At 35.1% G+C, this 19,954-nt stretch overlaps 1 protein-coding gene across 6 annotated transcripts in view; it reads right to left on the bottom strand.

Annotated features, from left to right (window-relative positions):
• The window catches only part of LOC106055685 (ATP-binding cassette sub-family C member 5-like), a 130,727-nt gene that overhangs the window by 7,976 nt on the left and 102,797 nt on the right, over positions 1-19,954 (bottom strand). For all 6 annotated transcript variants that reach the window (XM_056012688.1, XM_056012689.1, XM_056012690.1 and 3 more), the window contains 16 exons: positions 14,194-14,341; positions 12,508-12,655; positions 11,975-12,060; positions 11,538-11,711; positions 11,190-11,252; positions 10,937-11,021; positions 10,560-10,708; positions 9,826-9,933; positions 9,473-9,587; positions 9,019-9,254; positions 8,277-8,348; positions 7,716-7,840; positions 7,398-7,470; positions 1,672-1,875; positions 1,380-1,554; positions 678-824 (listed from right to left, as the gene is read on the bottom strand). In XM_056012688.1, the coding sequence (XP_055868663.1) occupies positions 678-824; positions 1,380-1,554; positions 1,672-1,875; positions 7,398-7,470; positions 7,716-7,840; positions 8,277-8,348; positions 9,019-9,254; positions 9,473-9,587; positions 9,826-9,933; positions 10,560-10,708; positions 10,937-11,021; positions 11,190-11,252; positions 11,538-11,711; positions 11,975-12,060; positions 12,508-12,655; positions 14,194-14,341 (2,108 nt within the window). The remainder of the gene's footprint in view (positions 1-677; positions 825-1,379; positions 1,555-1,671; positions 1,876-7,397; positions 7,471-7,715; positions 7,841-8,276; positions 8,349-9,018; positions 9,255-9,472; positions 9,588-9,825; positions 9,934-10,559; positions 10,709-10,936; positions 11,022-11,189; positions 11,253-11,537; positions 11,712-11,974; positions 12,061-12,507; positions 12,656-14,193; positions 14,342-19,954) is intronic.

Consider the following 19,954-nt stretch of genomic DNA (forward strand, 5'->3'; position numbering starts at 1 on the left):
CAAACATTTTAAGCTGTAATATAGTTAGTCAAATCTTCTTAAATCCAAACCCATGATGGCACAATTCACTTTACAAAACATTTAAAAAATCATTATTATTAAAACATGCATTTCACTTAAAATGTTTGTAAAATTGTTTTACATGTTTCGGATGTTCCTTCAGAGTTGAAGATAGTTTACTTCCTAATCCAAACCTCCCACAGGATGACAGGGGATGGGAGGGGGCAGGGTTTGAATCCTGGATCATCGATAAATCCAAACGACAATCCAGCACGCAAACCGCACGACCAGGCAGTCAGGTTAATGAAGTTAGCAGATCACAGCAGATATACTGTTAAGCCATTTCTGTTGTACTACTAAACAGTATCGGAGGTGAAGTGGCTGAGTGGTAAAGCACTTGGCTTCTGAATTGATGAGTCCTGAGTTCAAATCCTGAGAGTTTTTAATTTTGGGATGTTTTAAGTATCTTAGAGTCCACCCAGCTCTAATGGGTACCTAACATTAGTTGGGAAAAAGTGAAGGTGGTTGGTCATTGTGTTGGCCGCCACATGACACCCTCAATAACCTGAGGCCACAGAAACAGATGGCTTATATGTCATTTGTACTAAAGATATCAAGGTCTGAATGGGTAACTTTCACTTTACTAAACAGTATTACCAGAGAGTTGTCAAACTTACAATGCTCGTAATCTGGCACTAAACTGGTTGAAGAGACCACACTGAATTGATGCTGAATACCTCCTGCTGTCATAGAAATCATACTCAGCTGATGGTTCAGTACTTTCTCAGACACTCTGGAGAAACCTCGCTGTGGGACCATCCGCACTGCAAATTGGATAGTCAGTCATTCAACATGAAACATTATTTTATGCATTTTAATATATTTACTTAAAACTATTTTGAAAGGGCTGCTAATAACTTCATCTTCAAATAAAAATACAAAGGATTTATCTAATAAGAATAAGAAAAACACACAAACATTGTGTTTCTCTTCTCAGCTTAAAAATAAAGAAGAGTAAAGAAGAGACCATATCAATTTCTGTGGGCAATAGTTTATGAAAGCACTTTCCACAATTTATTTGCATTATTCTTGAGATCAAGGTTGACCCAGGAATGACCTGAGATCTCCATCTGGCGAAGTCCCTAGAATCTTAACTCAGAATTTTATATTTGGTTGCCAAAAACTTCAGCATTAAAACCACTATTACTCTTATCAATTTATCTAATGTAAAAAATTAAATGTATTTTTTAAGTTATAAAATAAAATATTTGAGCATAAAACAAAATTTTTATTTATTTTCTTAAATGAAGTTTAGTAGATACATCACAATATTTACTTTAATTATATTACTGATAATGTGCAATATATTTTAGAGTTACCTTCCTTTCTATCCCTGTATAACATTCTTTCTTTAAGAATTCTGTCATATTTGTTGTTGTAAAGGGTGAACAACTCAGAATAAGCACCTTTTTTAGTCATCAGATCTGCATGGCTGCCAAAAGTGACCACCCGACCTTCATGCATGTACAGAACTTTGTCACATTTGGGCAAATACTGCAGAGAATAGAAAATGATTGGTAATGAGCTGACCAGAAAATATTTGTATCAATGTAATTTTATTTATTAATACAATAAAAGCTCTCTCTTGCAAAATAATAATAGGAGACCAACCTCAAGGTGATGAGTGACCATAAAAACTGTCTTATCATGCAAGATGGTTTTGATGCACTGTGCAAAAATGTGTCGTCCCATGTTGACATCGACAGTAGCAAGTGGATCATCAAGCAGCAAGATATCAGAGTCACTATATATAGCTCTAGCAAGACATATCCTTTGTTTCTGTCCACCAGATAATGTTAGACCTCTGTCACCTATCTGAAGATGAAGAAATGGTATGAAAAGTAAATAATAGATATAAGAATATTCTACCAAGAGATCATTTATGATGACAATAATATATAGAGAAAAAAACTAGTTTTACCTATTCATAAGTATTTCTAACATGGATTTAATTTTTTTTCTCCTCTTCCTTAATATTCCTAATGTGTCTAGGATGATTGTTTTACTTATATAGTGAGTTGGCAGAAACAAGACTTATGAAAGAAGGGAATTTTATATTTTTGTTGTGATAAGATTTTTTTGATTTTAGAAAGCTTGTTATATTCCATGCTTATATAGGTCTCACTCGCCCTATGTGGAGGCACAAATCCCCAGAGCAAAGCCCTAACCCCCCTGGATGACAAAAGTGGTCATCATCGAACCATGATGGATGAACTATATATCTGGTAAGAGATGGATGTTTTGTTTTATTTTTTAGCAAGCAGAGTTACTACCATTAAACATTGTTGTTGTAGTCCTGGACCTAATAATCTACTAAGATATGCTGAGTTTCTTGTGTGCATATCATGCTTGACATCTGTTATAGTGTTAAACACTTAGCTTGTATTTTTAGTTATTTAGAGATGCACCATAGTGGACATGTTTTGAACGTGACTAGTGACACTCTGACTTAGTTGGGTTGGAGGCTTCTTAGAGACAGAAAATCAGTTGGTGATAGGATTCCATTAGGTTAGGATGTATTTTATCAACAGAGACATCGACTGTGGTCTTTTGTGGATTAAATATTATTTAAACTGTTCAATGGAGTTCCAGACTCGTCTTTTCACTGGTAAAACAGATGGTTATTTGTTTGCTTGTCAGTTATTTGCATTGTTATACACCTGTACAGAAAACCCAGACATCTGCAGAGTAATCTGTCATAATCTGACAGGCATCAACAATTAACTACAAGACAGACAGGCATCCATCACAATATATATATATTTTAATATTACATTAGGTAATCCATTTTTTTTAACTGTACTTTCTAATCTTTGATAGACTTGACATATTTATGGTACAGTACCTTATTATTATAAGGTTCTAAATTTTAAATTTTTCATTGGTAAGAAATTTTTGCAATAATTTTTCAAAGGTAAATGTTTTAAACATTTAAAGATATTATTATATAATTTTATTTTTAATTAGTATCAATTCTACTAGAAATATACAATTAAATTGCTTTTTTTTATATATATATTTCTTTGGCACTCCAGAAATTATTTGCATTCTATTTTATGGCCTACTGAAAAAAGTTTGTCTAATTTTTATTTTAAACTACTAATAACAATAAGCATACACAAATAATAGGCTATTTTTTTTTATTGTTAATTGTCACTATTGTTAATTAGTCTGGTGCAAGATACTATCAATAAAATATCTGGCTGTTATTAATAATATTGTTACAAATGAACAGTGATAGGTAGAGGTCAACGTATGACCCCGGCGAGATGACACAGCAGCTAGTGTTCCCTGGAATCTACATGTACAAACAAAGACAGGATGTGACGTGTCCTCACGTGTTGTTCCAGGGGACGAACAGATCTAAGTAGGGGGACAGTTACTAATGAATAGTGACAGATAGAGGTCACAACTTGTGACCCCGGCAAGATGACACTGCAGCCGATGTTTTCTGGAATCTTCATGTATAAACAAAGACAGGATGTGACGTTTCCTCACGTGTTATTTCAGAGGATACTAGCCGTGTTTGTGCAACTTTGGACAAGCGATTAGGGACTCTATATAAGCCAGAGAGTTAATGTGAAAGTCAGTCGTATGGAGTCGTGAGTGAGCCGTTACAGTCGATACAGACGGTGTAAGACGTGTGCGGCTCTGTGGAAGAGAAATGTGTACGACTCAATGCAAGTTAACTAGGGTAGAGTTAACTGGAGTGGACTACTGTCGTTAAAGTTAAAGTCTATACAGCGAACTACAGTGGACTTGAGCCGTTACAGTCGATACAGTCGATGTAAGACGTGTGCGGCTCTGATTCGGTAGACTTGAGTACGACTTGGTTCAGCTTTGGGAGACCTGGAGCGACACTGGAAATGTGTGTCGTTGGTCTGTTCTGTGGAATACGGCTCGAGGAAAGTTGAGAAGAGATGAATTGCAACGAAGTGAAGAGATGAATTGCAACGAAGTATAGCTAACTGTAAACTGACAGATATTGTACAGTCTTCTACGCTACATGTTACAGTAACGAATTGTTAGAGTTAATAGTCATTAAAGTTATATGAAAGTGAAAGTTTAGTCGTCAAGTTCTTTGCTGTGTTTTTATTTGTGTGCCAACTAATACATCTAGCCAGAAGATTCAGAAATACGTAACAATTGGTGTCAGAAGTGGGATATTTCTGGCTAGAATGTGTTCCACCAAACTTCTTATTGAACTTGACATGAAAGAACTTAGACAAGAGCTTCGAGAAAGAGGTCTACAGCTTAATGGAAATAAGGAAACGCTAATAGCACGTCTAAGACAAGCCCTGTTGGAGGAAGATGAGAATCCGAACACTTGCCAATTTGAAATCAAACCTAATACGATGGAGCTCCTGAGAACTTTGCAATACAAAATGAGCTCGGTGAATGAGAGCATTAAGGAGATAGAATCAGAAATCAACACTCGATTTTCTTCATTTAACCATTTGATCAAAGCCATGAATGAGAATGAACAAATAGTTACCAAGCCCAACAAGACAGAAGAACAAACAGATACGATAAAAGATCAAACGATAATCACGATGAACGAGCTGCTGAACACCCAGCAGGGCCAGATTGAGTCGACAGATGAAAGAGCTACACCATTGATGAACAGCAAACAATTGTCCAACCAACGATGTGGCGATACAGACAATTACGATAGAGATGCTGGTGATGGTTGTGCTGTCTGTGACTGTGATAGCAAACCAAACGAATGTGGCCCACAAGAAATTAAAAGAGACGATAGCTGTTACTATTTCAACGAAAAGCAGAATGAGACCGCTGAAGAAACAATAGAAGAGACCTATAGTTTGACCGAAGCTTTAGCTACAGATATACCTGATATGAGTACCTCAACCAGCCAAACAGATCAAGACAACGTTGAGTCTGAGTCCAAGCCTGTTGCTGTGGGCCTTAAAGACTTCTGTCTTCTATCTGCCATTGTCTACAAGAGGAACTCGAAGCTGGATTATTGCACCCATGCGTTTGACAAGAACTGTACGTACGTAGCTATGCAAGAAGACTGTGAATGCCAAGAAATACACCAACAAGCTCTAGACTTAACAGAAGCTTGTACAGCTATCAAGGTAGGCGTGAGAAGCCCTGGTGATAGTCAAGGAATTACAATAGAAACTGATGCTGAAGTTGATGGACCTTTGCACGTTGAATGTTATCAACCTGCCCCACAGTCGAGTCCTCCAGACTCGGATGAAGGCGATGACGTGTTTGACAACTTACCTTCAAGTGGACTTGCAGCTCATTCGCAAAGCACCCATCGAAGAATAATGCTGAAGCAACTTGTTAGATCAACAGTCTTGATGACTACAGCTATGAAATACAATGCCTTCCTATGTGCTAAGTGGCTGCCATCAGCATTGATCGACAGGAAAGGAAGACAACGACAACGACATCAACGCAACCAAAGAAATATCAAATTGAGGAGGCGGAGAAAGCGACATATGCAGAGTGCAACGTGGATGGCTCCAACAAGATCAAGATACAAACCCACCCCTTCTCCCACTGATAGACCCCCACCTGCATTTATGAAACTCCATAGCCCATGTTGTTAGAAAACAAGCCCACCACTTCTCCCACTGATAGACCCCCACCTGCACTGATGAAACTCCACAGCCCATGTTTTTAGAAAGATTCTGTCCGGAACCATCAGAACAAAGAAGAAAGCCTTACGAATCAGTTGAAAGTATGAAGCCACTAATGAATAATCTAAGAACATTCCTCATGAGAATAGGTTGATGAAGTATAACAGAGGTTTTAGAAGAACGCTAATTAAGTCAGAAGCAAGAAGGACAGAAAAGAAGTAGTTTAAGATGTCAGAACTGTAGTGAGTAACCATCTGTGACAGAACTGTACAAGAAGATCAACCCAACAGGCATCGTACAAACCCAAAGTCAGTTGCTGTTGTAAGAAGAACATGTGAATATTGCTGTACTGTAATGAACCTGGTCATCTCTGAAGAAGCTCTGGAAAAAGCCCTAACCCATCTGTAAAAAGATGCTTGAAAATGTAAAACTCAGCCAGTGAAGCACGAACTCGTTAGAATGCTGATGAATTTTCTCGACAAGAGTGCCCAATGTCGTCATCTGAAGGTCGATGTTTCCATACCAAGATTGATGAAAACATTTGTGAGGAACTGCTGAAAAATGAAGATTTGGCTCCCATTCTTCTATGGAAAGAAGATGGACAACTGCCAGATTGAAAGAACATCTCTGAGAAGGGGGCAACCACCAAAGCTTCCTTCTTGATCGTCGATCGGTTTCTTCAGTATCGTGGTGAAATGGAATCTGTTCGGGACGAACAGATCTAAGAAGGGGGCAGTGTTACAAATGAACAGTGATAGGTAGAGGTCAACGTATGACCCCGGCGAGATGACACAGCAGCTAGTGTTCCCTGGAATCTACATGTACAAACAAAGACAGGATGTGACGTGTCCTCACGTGTTGTTCCAGGGGACGAACAGATCTAAGTAGGGGGACAGTTACTAATGAATAGTGACAGATAGAGGTCACAACTTGTGACCCCGGCAAGATGACACTGCAGCCGATGTTTTCTGGAATCTTCATGTATAAACAAAGACAGGATGTGACGTTTCCTCACGTGTTATTTCAGAGGATACTAGCCGTGTTTGTGCAACTTTGGACAAGCGATTAGGGACTCTATATAAGCCAGAGAGTTAATGTGAAAGTCAGTCGTATGGAGTCGTGAGTGAGCCGTTACAGTCGATACAGACGGTGTAAGACGTGTGCGGCTCTGTGGAAGAGAAATGTGTACGACTCAATGCAAGTTAACTAGGGTAGAGTTAACTGGAGTGGACTACTGTCGTTAAAGTTAAAGTCTATACAGCGAACTACAGTGGACTTGAGCCGTTACAGTCGATACAGTCGATGTAAGACGTGTGCGGCTCTGATTCGGTAGACTTGAGTACGACTTGGTTCAGCTTTGGGAGACCTGGAGCGACACTGGGAAGTGTGTCGTTGGTCTGTTCTGTGGAATACGGCTCGAGGAAAGTTGAGAAGAGATGAATTGCAACGAAGTGAAGAGATGAATTGCAACGAAGTATAGCTAACTGTAAACTGACAGATATTGTACAGTCTTCTACGCTACATGTTACAGTAACGAATTGTTAGAGTTAATAGTCATTAAAGTTATATGAAAGTGAAAGTTTAGTCGTCAAGTTCTTTGCTGTGTTTTTATTTGTGTGCCAACTAATACATCTAGCCAGAAGATTCAGAAATACGTAACAATATTTTATGAATTAGATGGAAACAAGAAGCAACTTTAAAATGTTTCTAACTTGAAATGTTTACCTCTACCCCATCTTTGGCACTAAATGTTTCAAAGTCTATATCCAGTTTGGTGGCTTTAATAATTCTGTCATATCTGAAAAGCACAACATTATTGTCAAAAGTTTAACATGACAATATATATATATATTCATTTGTTACATGCATAACACATTTATAACAATCTTCTTTTTTAACTGAGTTCACATCAATGACAAGAATAACACAATGATGTGCTTGAGCCCCCCCCCCCCCCAAAAAAAAAATCACTTTGTATAAGTAACCATATAGAATAAAAAAAATGTTTATATAGGAAACATTTTTACAAAAGAACCAACTAACTTTTCTTTATCATACGGTAGACCAAATAAAATGTTTTCTTTTGCAGTTCCATTCACTATCCAGGGATCTTGACTTACAAAAGCAATGGAGCCACTGACTTTTAAATCACCATCTAGAATCTGCATCTAAGATGAGAATAAAAAAATAGTAATTAATGAACTCGATGAAATTATCTCCAACAGTAATGTACAATTCTAATGATTCAACTCTACAATACAAGATAAAAACTAGTACAAGTTGGATTTAATTAACATCATTAGATGTTTATTAGAGCAGGATGTGCCTGTCAAGGAGACAAATCCAGGATCTTTGATTAGTACAACGAGGGAGTATTTAATACTCCCAAAAAGTCATTGATTCTAAGTCCTCAATGACCTTTCATTAGTATGACCAAGGGGTATTTAATACTCCCAAAAAATTCTACAAAGTCCTTAATTCTAAGCCATAGGTTTCAACATTTAAAAATTAAATTGCAAAACTGCAAAGAAAATATTTGTGTAAAAAGGTTCTAGGTTCTAGAAGAATCATAATTTAAAAACATCAGTCTAAATAAAAACTTACTCTTCCTAAAATTGCAGCCAGTAAAGAGCTTTTACCACCACCTTTCATTCCACATATACCAATGAGTTCTCCCTAAACAGATCAATACACAAGGTGAGAAAGTGCAAAGATGTATTTGAATGTTTGTATTAGAGTAGAAGTAACACACTGCATTAAATCATGGTTTGGGCAGTCTTACAGATAAAAAGACACAGGGATGACACAGGGATGACATTGAGGCAGAGTAGCTGAGTGTTAAAGCGCTAGGCTTCTGAATCAGGGGGTTCAAGTTCAAATCCTGGTGAAGAGTGAGATTTTTTAATTTAGGGATCTTTGGGCACATCTGAGTCCACCCAGCTTTAATGTGTACCTGACATTAGTTGGGGAAAAGAAGTTGTGGTTGGTCATTGTGCAGGCAACATAACATCCTCATTAACCATGGGCCACAGAAACAGATGACCTTAACATCATCTGCCTCATTTAATGCAAAGTCTGAAAGGGAAACTTTACTTTACATTGTAAGTTTATACCAAACAAAAGTGAGTCCTGTAACTCAATTATATCACTTTTATGCCAGAGAACATATGTGCTTCTGACCTTTACATTAAAACCCATTTAAGAATGTAGTATTATCATTTACATAAGACTAGTATATAACTCATGTTGATGATGCTATTACATGATAAAAGCTTAATTAATAAATAGTACATCAATGCAAACAATAACATAAATAATTTATGTCTAATATTTAGTATAAATTCACCCTTTTCACTGTTATGTCAATTTCTTGAAGGGCAGGAACCAACAAGCTTAATGTGTCCATTGATTCTCTCCCCTTCTTTGGTTTGGGCAACAGTGCAGTGGCACTCTCAACAATGTCAGGGTTAGAAGATATGTTAAAGTTAAATGTGTTCTGATTGGGCAGTGGAGATTTGGTTGTAAGTATCTTCACATCTTCTGGCTTCAGCCCTGCAATAATGCTGTCTTCATCTGTAGCTTCTATTAATAATTAGAATTTTTAAAAATGTTAATTTAATGTCGTATACATAAACGTGATTTTTTTTTTTGCTTTCTTAATTGCTAGGTCTGTTATTATTTAGTATGACATTTGATATCAAAATAGGAATTAGTCTTTCATTATTTGCAAATAGTTGCCAACTAAAGAAAAAAATTGAAAATAAAATGTGCATATATATATTTGTAAAATAAAAACAAACCCATGTCTTCCTCATCAATGGACTCCCATGTCAAAGTTGCCATATTTAACTCAACAGCGACTGTTTCATCTTTTGGCTTCTCATACACACTTTTTTCTGGCATTATGAGAATTTCCTAAATGAGTCATTGATGTTATTAGCATTGACATTATAATGATGTAATTTTACAAAAGTAAAATGATAAAAAAAGCATGTATTTGTAAGTAAAATGTCCAACTAAGAACATTTTTAAAAATTAGCTTCTTCTTTATAGCCTATAATTAGAACTTTATGAACATGTAATTAAATTTGATATAAACATGCTTTTACTTTCTTTAACATGTTTCTTGTTTTTTTTCTGGTGTATAACTTACTTGATATCTTGTCATTGCCACTGAGACATCTATAAGTGTTTGTACACCATATAAAGCAGACGCCAAAGAGAAACTCATGGCATAAAATACTGATATTACTGTGAAAGCCTAAAATAAATAAAAAATTAAACATAACAATTTAAGTGAAAAAAATATAAATGCTTATAAGTTTATTGTAAAAGAAATGGATTTGAAGATTTCAAGGATTTGATCAACAAAATACTAAACACGCAAAAGTCAATATATGCACTCACTGTATTAATATACCTTGAGTGTCTCATTCATTTGAGACAATGTTTCCCAAATTGTATTCTTTGGAACCCTATTTATCCACGAGGCCACAAACTACTGGAAAAATTAACTGGTAGGCCACCCATAAATTAACTTCTATTAAAAAATAACCAAACTGTTCTGCTAATTACTCAGAATGTGTGAAGTGTTCTATTAAGGAAAAAGTTTGAGAAACACTGATTTAGGATTATAATTAAATAAACAAATAATAAACAGTGCTACAAAATCAAGTAAAAAAATGTTGAATATAAATATGTTTGACAATTTTTTTTTTCAAATCCTAAGAAAAATTTTAATCTTTTTTTTTTAAAGTTTAATACTTTTTGTATTTATTTAAAAATTGAAACTATAATGGCCTATTCTTGTTGATGAATAACTGAGATGTAAATATTACTTTGTCTTAACATAGCTAATTTAAAAAAAATATGTAATTCATAACTCACCCTTGCGGCAGTCAAGTGATTGCCAGATAGGATGTAACCAAGAAACATAACAACAGAGGCAATAACAGGAATCATGGGAACTAATGAAGTTACAACACTTTTCAAGAAGGAACATCTTTCTAGGGCCACCCTTTCTTTCTTCCTTCTCTCTAAAACAATACATTGTATTAAATGCACAGAATGAGCAATTTACTTCCAAGTATTTATTCCTACATAGTCTAGCATTTGTTAATGATGTAAAAAGCTTAAGACCAAATTATTTTGAACACTTAATTCAAATTTTTTAAATTATTTCATTTTAACAAACAGTGCATCTAATCTTTAAATGTTTTTTGTGGTTTGAAAAGTAAAAAAAATGTAGTACCTATAATTCTCACCTGTTATTCTTTCAATAAATGATGACTCCCATCCATTCATCTTAATTAACTTCATACATGTTAAAACTTCTGTCATCAAACCAACCTGATCATAAATAATGTAAATTTCAAGAAACAACAAGATTGAATAAATTATTAAAAGATAAATTATGATAACTGAAACAAAATTGTTAGATGCATTTCATTAAAACCTAAAACTCAATTCGTCGTAAAAGGCTAAATCTTTCTTTAGCCATTCAGCAAAGTTACTTACCCTTTGACCTGTCAAATTGACTGCTTTAGTTCTAAAATGTTCAATGCCATCATTTAAAAATTTCTGCAGAAATGAAATGTATTTATATTTTCAATTGTTACTTGAAAATTTGGTCCATTACTTTTTATCAAACAGATAACTTTAATTTTATTCTTTAAAAAACATTAGGTGTGACTATTACACTGACTAGATGTTTTAAATTTCTTTTTCTAACTAGCAAACTTAGCAACCTATTTCCAAGCTGAATCTAAAGTCTAACATTTGTACAAAGTACCTAATAATGGTGTGCAATAAGAAACATATTTTTATTGTAAGTAATTACATTTAAAAGGGTATAGAGAAACTTACCATGACAACAAAAACAAAAATATATGTTCCAATGCCCACGAGAGCCCACAGACCCATCAGCAGTCCAAGATAGATAGAACCAGCTAGAAAGATAAAGGGTCCTCCCACTGTGAAAGGTCCATTGACCAGAGCTTCAAAAACTCTTTGACCATCATGACTAAACATATTGACCAACTGTTGGTGAATAAATACAATGATATAGATTATAATTGTACATGTAGTTTTAAATTGTCTGCAATAATAAAAGTTTTTTGGGGGGTTTAGTCAAAAAAATTATTGTAATATAAATACAAATAGAATGTAAAATATATTGTAAAAAATTCTTATTTAAATATACTGAAACAAATATAAACTTTATGTACTCCCATGAAAGCTACAAATTATACACATTTTATATTCATTTTTCTTCGTATAACTTCTTAAATGACCACACTTACCTCCCCTATTTTCTTGTCTTGTAAACTTCTTAAATTGAGTATTTTCTTGTAAAGTAAACCCATTGCAGCTGCCCTTCCTCTCATTCCTGGATAGAGTAATTGTCAATTAAAATATATATACATACACTATATGTCTGTTTTATATTCCATAGTACTGTTTGTACATTAAAATACTGAAGGAAGACTTACTTTATATCCCCTAACAATTTAGATCTAAATCTAGTGTGATGGATAATGATTACAGGATCTCAAAAAATGATGCTATTAATTTTTTTTTTAAATAATGTTTTAATGATTCTAGAATCTACTTATCTAAATCAAAGAGTATTTATTAGATTTAAAAGTAGATTTCAATTCTAGACTACTTCTAGTTAGATCTATTGAAATGCTAAACTAAACAGTAAAAAAACAGCTAAAATTTAAATTAGGCTGCTCCAGAATTTAATTTGACTAAATCTATATCTAAATGCTTAAAAAATATTTGATGAGCATTTTAATTGCTGTAAGACTATTTTACATCCAGCCAAACTTACCATTCATGTAATTAAGACTCCATGTTAAAGAAAATGTAAAAGATCTACAAAATTCACACACTATGAGAGCGATGACGATGATTATTCCAATTTTGATGTCTGGTTCATTCGATGAAATGTGGTCAAGCAAAAGTCTAAGAATACAAGCCTGAAAAGAAAATATCGTGTTGTGTAATTAAACATGTTACAGGATTAGATAACAGGTCTAATGATAATGATGTTAATGTCTTTGATTCCGTAGATTAAGGATGATTGCAGAGTTTCATATGCGGTCATATCCAGTTTTGACCTGCCTTTATCCTTTTAAATTTATAATAAATTCTAGGGATAAATCTATTTTAAATTATACATTTTAAGTTCGAATCTTTCCAAAATTTTAAGATCATTTTCATATGAAAATAGTGTGAGCTTGCGCTCCCATAGCTATATTTTTATATATTTTATTTTTATAGGCTAGTGCCAAACTTATTATTTGTACTTCCGCTTTTTGTGTATAAATAGTGATACCACGCTGTTTTTAAAACAGTTCAGTGTACAGTTGACCAGTGGTCAGTACCATATCTGTCTGTGTGACAGCTGAAGATTGTTGTGGTCTGTAGTCTAATTATATCTTTATTCCTGTACCTGGGACGGCCTGCTATTATAACTGCTGCTTTTAACTGCTGCTTATAGCTGCTTTTAGCTGCTGAATATTATTGCTTATAGATCTAGCTGCTGTTTATAACTGCTGTTGTTAGATCTTCTAATTCTAGGGAATCTAGGATCTAATGATCTAGTGTTATTTTGTTTCTGCTATTGATAGTTTTGTTATTGTGTCTGTAGATCTATTCTAGATCTAATTCTAGGGAAGCTAGTGTTACTTTGTTTCTGTTATTGATAGTTTTGTTATTGTTTCTGTAGATCTATTCTAGATCTAATTCTAGGGAAGCTTAAGCTAGTGTTATTTTGTTTCTTTATTATCGCCTTAGTAAACTTAGTAAGACTTAGTTATATTTATAGTCTGTTTCTCAGTTCTGTTCTTAGTGAATAGTAAGGTACTGAGCCTAAGGATAAGATATTCTTGTTTTAGTGTTAGTGTTATGAGTGTAATAGTAGGATATTGTAGGTCTAGACTAGTTTATTGTAGTGTGTTTATTGTAGATCTAGGTCTAGTGTAGTAGTTTTAGTGATTTAGTTAGATGGTTGTTTTGATCAGTTTGTGTCAGATAGTTGGTTTGGTTAGTTTGTTAGTGTTTGTTGTGGTGTAGATTTAGAGGGTAGTTTATAGTGGTTAGTGTATATATAATATTTTATTATTATTTGATTCCATGTAAATAAAGTTTCTTTTTGTTTTATTTATCGTAAACTAAAGTTTATCTTGTTTTCATTTAGTTAAGTTAGTATAGTTAGTTGTCTGGTTACTTAGGCTACTCTAGCCCCTTGGTCACCATACCGAGGTGCACAGATTGAGCCCACCCAGTAGCGCAAACATCTGCCTACTGTTAGGTAAATTTTAATGTTGAGCAGCAGAGAATAGGCTCTCTCTATCCACTCGCGCCTGCCTGACCTGCTCACAATAGTTTTAACTTTTTGGAAGCTTAACATAAGCACATAGAACACCTGGAAATATAGTGCCTTTATAAAATTACAAACCATTTTTTAGGAAACTAACTTATACAGGCCTCTAAGATCTATCTATAAACTTACAGATCCAATAAATGAAAATGACAAGGTGATACATATGACTAAAACAGCCCTCAGAAGCTGAAATTTGAAAGCTCTCCTGATGGCACGTCTAAGTGACGCCTGGCTTGGACTTTTATCCGCCAGCTCCTCATTCCAACATTTTTCCAATCTGTTGATAAATAAAAACAATAATTCTGCTAACTCAAATAACAACTCTGCATTGGGACTTTTAAAAAATTAGATGTTACTTTTTAGCAGAAGATAATTACCTCCTATGTGCATTTATGTGCTAATTGTGTTAATTTAGTTGTGTAAGTTAATAAGGGCCTTAAACTTTAAGTCAATAGATATCCTGGCTGATTCAGGTAATCCATTTCATGCTCTAATAGTACTAGGAAAGAAGGAGAACTTGTACCAATTGGTCCTATAAACAGTAATGAACTGTAATGTGTGCTTATCTTTGTGTCTTTCTGACTAGGCCTATTTTTATTACCTTGTATTTATGTATTTGTAAACTATCCCAGCCAGCAAAGCTACCTGTTCAGGCCCGGGCTGAGTTAGGGGCCCGCACGGGGAACCGGATAGTCGTGCGGGGCAGTTTTTTCCTTTCCTACCCCGTCATGCGCCCATTCAAAACCCCCCTTAGATGAATGGGGCCCGTAAGTAGCAGGGGATGGAGAGATTCGCCCCATTGTTTCACTGCTGGGCGTCGGCTGGCGGTCTGAATTTTGCGTAATACAGTTACGGTCCCACCACCTTCCCCCTTCTCGTCCTACTGGCAAGGAGTGCCCTCCCAGCCTCGCTCATATCTCGGACGAGACCGTCGGCCAGGAAACTCGTTGCGTAATGAAATTCAAGGGGAGACAAAAAAAGAGCTCAATATAATTGGTTCGGATAGTCTCCCATTTCATTATAAACACAATAAACTCATTGAATGTTTTGTTATTTTTTTATATAAACTTTTTATTGCTTCGTTTTTTTTTTTTTACATTAACATATTTCGTTTTAATATATATGTATATAGCTATGAAATAAAAACAAGTGTTTTATTGTTATACAATATATAAGGACGATTCTTTTGATTTAATAATTTTATTTACATATTTAATGAAAACTATATTTTTTGATATTTTAAATTTATCAGAAATTTTTTTTACGAACAATATAAAAACTGATGTAAACGCTGCATACAATAACTGTATCCCTGATAGCAAAATGTTCGGGCCCGGTAAGGACCCCCAATTGGGCCCGCCCATACTAACCACATGGGCCCCAATTGGGGGAAGAACTCGGTTGAGTCTGGGCTCAGTCAGTGGCCCCAGAAAATCCCCTTGTGAAATCCGTCTGGGACCAGTAAGGAAAAGGACTTGTGGGCCCCAATAAGGCTATAGATACTTGGCCCTTTGGGGAGAATTAATGAAAGCCCAAATGGGGCCCTTAGGGGTCGAGTCTGGGCGAAATCAGAAGGCCAAGATGACGCCGTGATGGAAACCTCATGGGGCCAGTACGGGGAAAACATTAATTGGCCTGAAAGGGCTTAACACATGGGTTCGATTTTGGGGGTGAACGTAGGCCCAAACGGGTGCCCTTAGGGCTGAGTCTGGGTTCAGTTAGGGGGCCCAGATGAAGCCCTGATGGAACCCTCATGGGGCCAGTACGGGAAAAAATTGAGGGGCCTGAGAGGGCTAAACTCATGGGCCCCGTTTTGGGGATGAACGTTGGCCCAAACGGGGGCCCTTAGGGCTGGGTCTGGGCTCAGTTAGGGGGCCCAGTTGAAGCCCTGATGGAAACCTCATGGGGCCAGTACGGGGAAACATTGAGGGGCCAGAAAGGGCTAAACGTATGGGCCACATTTGGGGGATGAACGTTGGCCCAAACGGGGGCCCTTAGGGCTGAGTCTGGGCTCAATTAGGGGGCCCAGATGAAGCCCTGATGGGGCCAGTACGGGGAAAACATTGAGGGGCCTGCTAGGGCTAAACACCTGGGCCCCATTTGGGGGATGAACGTTGGCCCAAACGGGGGCCCTTAGGGCCGAGTCTGGGCTCAGTTTGCCTCTAGTTTCTCTCTCTCTTTTCTCCCTACTGACAAGGAATGCTCTCCCGGTCTAGCTGTTATCTCAGACGAAACATAGAAAGTTATTACGTAACATAACTCGAGAAGAGGTAAAAGAAAAAAAAGAAAACCATGACTTTGATATGTTGGCTCGGATAGACTCACTTAGATTATTAATACAAACAATATTGCTGTTTTTTAATTATTTTATTTTCATAAAAATATGTATAGGTTCCTATATGTTTTACTTCTTTTTTTTTTTTCGTTCTTTGCATTTAATTTAAATTTATAGAATGCTGATTTCTAAACTGTGATAATTTTATCGTACATTATACTTTATTAAATAAATTGGATTGTAGGTCATTTTTAGGTATAACATTTAATGTCATTAAGTCAAAAAGTGATTTATATTATATATTTTATTTATTCTTCTCACAGTAGTTTGATCAAAACGTTTCTACTATAACGACATATATATGGGATATTTGTGTGTGTGCATGTTTGTTAGCGCGCGTGTGTATGAACTATGCATGTTATATGCCAATATAAAATTTCTAGATCTAATATAGTACGTGACACTTTAAAAAAAAGAAAAGGGTCATTGCATAGCTCCAAGATTTTTCATGAGATGGCTAGATACAAATGTGCGATTAATATGATGTCGAGTGTTTTGATTTTTTCGAGTAAAAAAAAAAGCAACTTGTGACTTTACAACACTTGCTGTAAATGGACCTTCACTTAGGCATCATTTTGACTTTGCTCACGTAATGTAACACCCCTGTGACCATAGTCGCACTCCCTCTACGTCTATCTGACCCAGATGTTGAATTAACATCATGGTGATCTCTTTTATAGCCTTCCTCTAACTTAACTCCCCTTTCTTCTTTTTTTTTTTACCCACTCTGCTGGATTTCTCGAGTTAACACCTAATGAAACGCTAGACAAAATGACGCCTCTCGAAGTAATAAAACTGAATCTGTCGTTCTTGTAGGTTTCTATCATTGCGGAAGGTACCGGTACCGTTATTTACTGACCAGTCATTGATATTTAGGGTTATGTATTTTCACGTCTACCTCAGGAAATAAATAAATAAATAAATAAATAAATATATATATATAGTTTTAGGTTAACATAGAAAATCAACAGATTCAGTTAAACAAGCACAGCATTGGTTTCTTTTTTTTTTTTAAAGTTTTATCTGTAACATGTATTAAATATATTTTAACCATTCATAATACAGATATCTGATTTACTGTAATTGTGTATAGTTGCACTGTTCAATTAGATTTCAAATAAATAAATTATTTGTAATTCTTATTGCATCTTCTGGTAATAAGCCGATTTAAAAGTTTTAATGTAGCCTATAATGCTAGTTTCCAGTACCGGTAGATATTTTTAATGTAAACAAACTTTACACAAGCAAAGAATTTTAACAATAGGGGTTTTACCCATCTTGTTTGAATTTATTTAGTCGTTTTGAAACATGACTAATAAGAATGCTTTTATATTGATTTAAATGTTTGTCTCAGTTATATTTAAATATAGATATCAATTTATAAAGATGAGTGCGTGTAAAATTCCTACAAATAAAGATCAGCTTAGGTTAACACGTGTTTGACGTTTTCCTTGCTCGTTGCATAGAACGCGTGCTATCAAGCAAGAAAGTACACGTGTGCACACTGATGGTCAGTAGGTCAAGGCTCACTGACTCTCACTGTAAATCTTTTTCGTATACCACCTCTTTACTCGATCTTTTTGTTGACGTAATAGACCTTGTGGTCTCTTTCTTTTATGAGTTACAAAAATGTTTAGGCCAATAACATTCAAATATAATGAAACACGTAACTAAAACTATCTTATGATTTAAATATAATTCAAGGAATTTTTATTTTAAAGTATAAGATATAACTGGCAAGATCATGATATAAACGACAGGATTTGCTATTCAGTTTCATACAGTTAAAAAAAAGTTATGACTCAAAATACATGCTACATGACAGATCTAATAAACTACATTATAGGCACAGTTCGTAAATATTATCGATGACTGATTCTACGAAGATAAAGAGCATTAAAAAAAAATCAAGAGGCATGCAAATGTGTTGTAGCCATAGTTGTAGACTATGTACGTGTCAGTGTTTTATCTAATATCTACTGTATACCCCATTCAAGAATATTTATGATTTAAAATATATATAAAATTAATTAGATCCATATTTTAAATCGTGCAATCTAACTTTGTAAGAACTATCTTCGTTAATTATAATGTCTATAATCCGATTTGTGTAAGTACGGTAGTCAAGTAGATGAGGTCACGAGATGAACCAACACATCCTCACATAATTGTCACAAAATGACAAAGTTCACCACCATAGTTTGCTTAAAAAATTAAAATATTTCGGCATTAATGGTCCACTGCATCAGTGGATTAAAGACTTTCTGATAGGGAGAGAACAAACTGTAATAATAAATGGCTCTAAATCAACTACGATAACAGTAAACTCAGGTGTACCTCAAGGTACAGTCTTGGGTCCACTACTATTTTTAATTTACATAAATGATTTACCAAATTGCATTAGTTCAGGAACAAAAGTCAGATTATTTGCAGACGATTGCATAATATATAGAACAATAAAAACAACACAAGACACAGATATTTTACAAAGAGAATTAGATGAATTACAGAAATGGGAATCAAATTGGAGCATGTCTTTCCACCCAGAAAAATGTCAGTTGTTAAGAGTAACAAAAAAAACTAAAACAAATTAATTCCACTTATCTTATTCATGGCAAACCAGTATCACAGACTAAAAACGCAAAATACCTAGGTGTTATAATAAATGAAAAACTATCATGGAATCCACATATTGATGAAACTACAAAAAAATCAAACAAAGCATTAGGATTTATTAAAAGAAATTTCTATAAATCAAATAAGAACATAAAACTAAAATGTTACTTAACCTTGGTTAGGCCAATAATAGAATATGCATCCTCCGTTTGGGACCCCTCAACTCAAGAAAACATTAAGAAACTGGAACAGACACAAAATAGAGCAGTGAGATTCATAACAAACGAATATTCACATTTGACTAGAGTAACACCTTTAGTAAAATCACTAAATTTAGAAAGCCTTCAGGACAGAAGGCTCAAAAGTAAAGTAGCAATCATACATAAAACACTGAACCATAATCTTCAAATACAAAAACAAAATTTAATAAAATACTCTGAAAGACACAAAGATAAAGGCACATTCCTCGTCCCATATGCTAGGACAAATTTGTACAAATACTCCTTCTTCCCTAGTGCTATTAGAGCATGGAATGGGTTGCCTGAGCTAGCCAGGAAAACCAGTGACTTGGCAGAATTTAAGTCATTGGTTAATATGCATGACTAAATGCATGACGCGTAGGACGTAATCATCTTCTTTTTTGAAGTAACGTCTGTATTATATAAGAAGATAAGATAATTTGTTCAAATGCTGCACTCTGCTTTATGGTATCGAAATACTAGAGTTAATAAAACAAACAATTTAAATATTCAACAAGAGACACTACTAATATACAGTATTAGAGAAGATTATAGTCCTGGGGGGGGGGGGGCGAAAGAAAGACTGTGCCGCTGGTCAATGTGTAGGCTACCCGGTCACGTGGCTTACTTACAATTGACCAACCAGAGACAGGTCTACATGATAGGCTACAGCCTATTGCATCATTAAGAAAAATAGCGC

This window comes from Biomphalaria glabrata, chromosome 15, assembly GCF_947242115.1.
Source record: "Biomphalaria glabrata chromosome 15, xgBioGlab47.1, whole genome shotgun sequence".
Classification (NCBI taxonomy): domain Eukaryota; kingdom Metazoa; phylum Mollusca; class Gastropoda; family Planorbidae; genus Biomphalaria; species Biomphalaria glabrata.